The 6139-nt window shown below is 49.6% G+C and overlaps 1 protein-coding gene across 1 annotated transcript; it reads right to left on the bottom strand.

Annotated features, from left to right (window-relative positions):
- Positions 1-971: 971 nt before the first annotated feature.
- Positions 972-3366, bottom strand: LOC125515787 (desmethyl-deoxy-podophyllotoxin synthase-like). Its single transcript, XM_048681286.1, has 2 exons — positions 2386-3366; positions 972-1835 (listed from the first exon to the last, which is right to left on the bottom strand). Exons 1-2 carry the CDS (start codon positions 3313-3315, stop codon positions 1209-1211), a joined length of 1557 nt encoding a protein of 518 aa, XP_048537243.1. The 5' UTR covers positions 3316-3366; the 3' UTR covers positions 972-1208.
- Between the last annotated feature and the right edge of the window lie 2773 nt (positions 3367-6139).

Here is a 6139-nt window from a genome sequence, read left to right as displayed (position 1 = left end):
GTTTGTGCATAAACAAGTCATTTTAACTAAGGACAACTTGATTAAACGAAAGTGGAATGGATCTAGTCGGTGTAGCTTTTGTGATATAGATGAAACTATTAAGCACCTCTTTCTTGACTGTCCTATGGCAAAAAAATTATGGCAGTCAGTGACAATAGCCTTTAATATTACTCCTCCATAGAATATTAACACGTTATTCGGAACGTGGTTGGATGGGATGATTGAGCCCTATACAGCGAGACAAATTCGTGTTGGAGTATGTGCGTTATTATGGGCTATTTGAAATTGCGGAAATGATTTAGTCTTTAACAGAACATCCAATACTCATTTTTTGCAGGTTATATTCTGAGCCATTGCTTTGATCTGTACGTGGTCATTACTCACTCCGACAAAGGCTAGGGAGCGTTTGGTTACTGGATCTATCCGATGAGAGATGGTTGCACGGGATATGTTCAGCCGGTTTGGATGGCGGTCATGTAATAGGATAGGCAATTAGTTTTCCTATCTTTATCTTGCCGGCTGGCTATGGCATTTGTTTGGCTTCTTTAGCTCTCTGTGAGCAGCTTTGTTTGAGAACTTTAGACTGGTGTTGAACCTATTTGCTTGATTAATAAAGGTGGCCGTATGCATCTTTCCGATGCAGAGGCCGGGGAAGTCCCCCTTTTCCAAAAAAATATGCCAAAGCTTCGGATAAAAATATTTTTGGCCATAAAGAATAACCTTGTAGGATAATTTGTGATACACCAAGGAAATCATCTCCAAGTTTAACAGGACGGTACTACTTCCAGTCAAGAGAACACAACAAGATCATGTAAGATGATTCTTTACCTTCTGCGGTTTTGGAAAATTTTGACAACTCATTTTCAATCAAAGTTTCAATGGCCTTGATATATCACACAGACCATGTAACAGTTAGTACATACCCATACAGAAAGCACCCAGAAAACTGATTTGCATTACACTTTCTTTCTCCTTTATTAAGTCGCTACATTAATGGACATTTTTACAAACATGGTTGAGAAAAAAAGAAAACAAAGGGAGATTTGCTCCAGCTCCAACTTTCCACTCCTTTATTAAGTCCCCAAATTAATGGACATTTTTTCATACATAGTCACACCGGTTGCTTACATCCATTTATAGTCCAAATGGGTGACTTCTTACATAAGCATAGCATAGACCGGTAGCTACTGGTGCGATAAGTAAAGCAGCTATGCAAGAGCACATGGATTAACACGGACAACCGGACACAGGTAAAGATCGTTCTTCCTTCGGACCGAGATGCCCATCTCCTCCGCCATATCCAGCTCGCCGGGCATGGCCTTGCCAGGGAGTTTCCAGTCGAAGTGGTACAATAGTGTGGCGAGCACAATCTCCATATTGGCCTGCGCAAACGTGATGCCCGGGCATATCCTCCGCCCAGCACCAAACGGAAGAAACTCAAAGTCGGTGCCCTTGAAGTCAACCGTGGTGCTCTCAAATCGCTCCGGCTTGAACTTCTCCGGGTGATCCCAGTGCTTTGGGTCCCTGCTGATCGCCCATGCGTTCACGAACACGGTGGTGCCCTTGGGCACGTCGTACCCCATGACATTGCACGTCTCCCGGCACTCCCTCGGGAGAAGCAGTGGCAACACCGTGTGCAGCCTCAGGGTTTCCTTGATGACGAGCTTTAGGTACTTTAGGCCAGCCAGGTCATCCTCGGTCACCGTTGATTTCCCTTGGAGGCTATTCCGCAGCTCGACTTGTGCCTTGTGCATCACTGGTGGGTTCCTCATTAGCTCTGACATGGCCCATTGGAGTGTATTCGCTGACGTCTCGCTCCCGGCGTTGAAGAGGTCCTGTATGCCAATGCACAACTTATCCACCAGCTTTAGGAAAAAACGTAGTGCATGAAGTAAATCAATTTCTCAGAAATAGTAGTTTCAGTTTTGCTAATCCTCGGTACAAATTCTTGAAAATCTGGGCCACGTTGCACATTCTTATAAAGTCTGAAATTGTAATCTTTGTATGTGTGCAACTTAACTGAAATGTTAGTTCAATTTCTGGTTTGTAGATTATGAATACTATATGGAATGACTTGTTTATTAGGACCGTTTGCTTTAAAATATGACTGAGATTTTAACTATGATTCCCAGGAAATAGTCGGCACTTTTGCTAATTCTCGATCGCCAGAAACTTGCTGAAAATCTCAATGAATGTTGCAAATCATGATGTCCAAAATTGTGTTCTTTAGGGTACGAAAGTTCAGTGAAATGTTAGTTTCTGGTTTGTAGAAAGGAGATATATGGAGTGACTTGTGACTTGTTAGTGAGAATCGTTGGATTAGAGATATGATATGACCACTTTTAGTTCCCATACAAATGGTGACAGTAGTAAAATGGGACTTACAAGGATGACGGCTTTGATGTTTCCCGTGGTGAGAGGCACCTCGAGGCCGCCTTCCTTCTGTATCCTAAGGAGCACGTCCACAAGGTCTTCCTCCTCTTCCTTGATGGTGCCTTCAGCTACGGCCTCTCTCAGCTGCCGGTGCTGCCGGAAGACGCAGTCCATGAGCTCGTACGTCTTGCGGTGGTTAAGCTCCGCGCGGCGCGCCATGCCGCCGACGGCGCTCGCGAGCCTCCACGACGGGAACATGTCGTCCAGGCTGAACCCCGCGCCGACCTTGATGATCTCCGCCAGCTCCTCCAGAAACTCCTCCCGCCTCTCGAACCTGTCTCCGATCATGGCGCGCATCGTCGAGTCCGCCACGACCGTGGCGATCCGCTCGCTGATGTTCACGGCCTGGCCCGAGGACGCCGACTCGGCGACGGCCGCGACGAGGCGGCGGGCCTCCTCCTCCCTCGCGCGGCGGAACGAGCGGACGCGCCGGGCACTGAGCAGCTCCGCGACGCACAGCTTGCGGAGCTGCCGCCACAGGGCGCCGTAGCGCGCGAACACGAGGCCCTCGCCATCGGCCCTCAGCAGCCGCGTGGTGGCGTTCCAGGGGCGCGTCGCGAAGGTGGCGTCCTGCGTCTTCATGATCTCCCGGGCGGCGTCGGCGGACGAGGCCACGACGACGCGGAGCTCGCCAAGCTGCAGGCACATGAGCGGCGCGTCGAGCCGGCGCGCGAGGTTGGCCATGGTGCGGTGGACCAGCGGCCCGCCGCGCGCGACCTGGTGGAGGTTGCCGATCACCGGCAGCTTCCACGGGCCCGGCGGCAGGTTGAGGCTATTGTTGCCGCCACGTTTCACGAGCTTGAGGAGCAGCGGAGGGAGAAGCAGAGTCAGGACGATGCAGAGGAGGTAGCATGCGACTTGCTGCACGGCCATGGTGTTCATGAGGGCGTAGAGTGAGCTCCCAGATGGTCACTTCTTGTGAAGAGAGCATGCATCGCTCGAGGGGGTATGGGACAAATAAGCCGGGTCACTCCATCCAAATATTGTTGCTGAGTACAGCAGTACAAGAGTCGACTTTAGTGTTGGTAGTTGGCTTGGCGTCATTGGGGATTTGGAGTTACTTGCCAACTCACCATTGCCTGTTGTGATAATGGAAGTGACATTTTCTAATTGGGTTAATTATCCTTTTACCCTTAGTGGTGTTAATGTACTCAGTTTTGCCCTCAGATACGAATTGTGCTCAGTTTTGCCTCTAGCCTGTGCGCACCGACTCGTTCCGTGAACTCTGCCGTCTCTGTCAGGTCAACCTTTTGACTCGGCCCTTACAGGTGGGACCAGGCGGCAGAAACGGCCAATTTTATTCAGACCGTTGCACGCGTGGCTTGTGGGACCCAGCAGAGAGCCGTTGAAGCAGAGAGCCGTTGGCGGGTGTGCTACATAAGCGGGCGACAGCGGCGGTGACCACGGCAACAGAGAGCACGGCAGTGACCACGGCGAGAGAGAGAGAGCACGGCGCGGGAAGCTAGCTGTGGAGGGCGCGGCGGTGGGAAGCTAACAGTGGAGGGCGCGGCGGCGTTGAGATCCCTTCGGCTCCGAGCTCCATGTCTTCCTCAAGCTCCCGCGCCACCTCGCGGATGCAGAGCCGGGCGCGTGTGGACATGCTGTCTTCGTCTGTCCGCGGTGCCGGGCGGGCGTTGATCGGAGGGTTTCTCAGACACCGAGGAACCAGAATCGTCCGTTCTACGTGTGCAGCGAGAATGGGGTAAGAATCGAGGCAATTGCACCATTTTCGTGGTCGGGATCTTTGAGAAATGGGTTGATCTGTTTGGTGTTCATGCAGGTGACATGCTTCTTTCTTTGGGTCGATGCTCTGGCCAAGACTCTGATGAATGAACTGCAAGAAGAGCATGAAGAATGGTTGCGCATGCTGCCACGAACGGCAGTGGCCGCACCACGAGCTCCGGAAGAAGAGATGGAGGGCGAAGCACGCACTGACAGAGAGCTAGCTGTTGAGCTTAGGATGTTGAAGAAGAAGGTTAGGAAGCTTGAAGATCAAGCACTACCAATACCCAACCAACATTTAAATATGTTGGAAAAAAGAGAAGAAATTAGGAATTCAGAAACTTTTGATCAATGAAATGCAGCTCTCTGCTCTGCCTTTCTGTCCAAAAAAGGTTGCTCTTGGGCCAAATTCAAAGCGTAGAGCCAAGTGCAGGCTAGACTAGTGGGCCAACTGCATCCAATTAGGCCCATTCGGGGGTTCTCTTGCGTATTTTTCTGTTTTCTATTCTGATTTAATTTAGGCAGTAAATCATAATGCTGGAACTTTTTGTGGAAGCTAATTGAATTATTCCGGAGCCAAACAATTAAGGTTAGAAATTTTTTGGAGCTGTTAATTAATCCAATTCAAATACACCGTGATTTAAATCAAAGACCAAAATGTCATGGAAAATGTGCCTCAGCTGTGGTAGAGGTTTACGCCAGGTGCCAAAATAAATGAACAATTTTTAAGGGCATTACATTGAGAAAAACATAATTTGTCTAAAAAAAGGAAGGGCGGAAAATGCACAAAAAATTGGTGCGGCTGGGGACTCGAACCCAGGACCGCGTGGGTTTGTGGTGTTTAGGGATGCGCTGGTAACCGCTAGGACAGATGCCAAGACTTTGACATGGATAGGGAAGGAAGGTATACATAGTGAGATTGTGAATTTTTTGTTAAAAAAATAGTGAGACCGTGTATGTTTGCACACGCGTGAGAGTGGTTTTCCATTGTTTTGCACTTAAATTTTGGAGGGTTGGAAGGTTGAAAATGTATGTTGCACTACCACATGATTTTGGTCAGAGTGGCACTTGATTTAGGGTTAGAGTGGCACTTGGTTTAGGATTTAAAGGGAATAAATTTGCATGTTAGTTCATGACTTTTTGTTTGAATGAAACAGAGGGCTTCTCACCCCCTCCGATTTTCATTAATGAAAACCACAAGTTCTCGAACTTCATGACTTGTTTAGGAAAGAAATGATATGTTTGGGCACGGACATTTTTTAACACACATAATAAACCCTAATAACTTAGATAAGATGGAACACACCGTACCATTGCAATAACTTAGATAAGTTCACGGACAGTTCACAGACACATGACGAAACATGACACGACACGACACGACATAGAAAAGCAACAAAATAAAAAACGAAACATGACGAGCTTGACTCCGGGCTTGAACATCTTCATCTTGACCTTCTTCTTCCACCTTGGCCGTGCACGCCCCTTCAACACCGTCTTCATCTTCACACCTCCTCCTCCTCGTCGTAGGGAAGGGAGTGCATCTGGCCTGGAGCGGGGAAGATGCGCTCGTAGTTGGTGTAGATGTTGTAGACGGTGAAGAAGATGGCCTCGCAGCCGCACCAAAAGACTTGGCCGAGGAGCTCGCGCGCGTCAAACGGGTTGGTGAAGGTGACCGTGAGCAGTAGGAGGATGCCGCCGCGGTCACGAACCTCGTTGAGGGTGAACATCCTCGTCGAGCCCCGTGGGAGGTGGGCATAGCCGGCTCTGAGGAAGGCGCGGGTGAGTTCGACGGAACCCCTCCACCTTGAAATAGCCCACACACGGAGCTCCCTCTCCACGAGCACGCCTGGTGGGTAGCGCAGCTCCAGCACGACAAGCGGACGGTTGAAGGTCGGCCCGTTGAACTGCATCTTCACTTGGTCTCGCTTGGGGAGGGCTCGATCGCTTGGGTGTTTGAAGTTGGAGAGGATCAGATCTGGCT

Source organism: Triticum urartu, chromosome 6, assembly GCF_003073215.2.
Source record: "Triticum urartu cultivar G1812 chromosome 6, Tu2.1, whole genome shotgun sequence".
In the NCBI taxonomy this organism is placed as follows: Eukaryota; Viridiplantae; Streptophyta; class Magnoliopsida; order Poales; family Poaceae; genus Triticum; species Triticum urartu.
The sequence above is the reverse complement of the archived record's forward strand: the minus strand, read 5'-3'. Positions and strand labels throughout refer to the sequence as shown.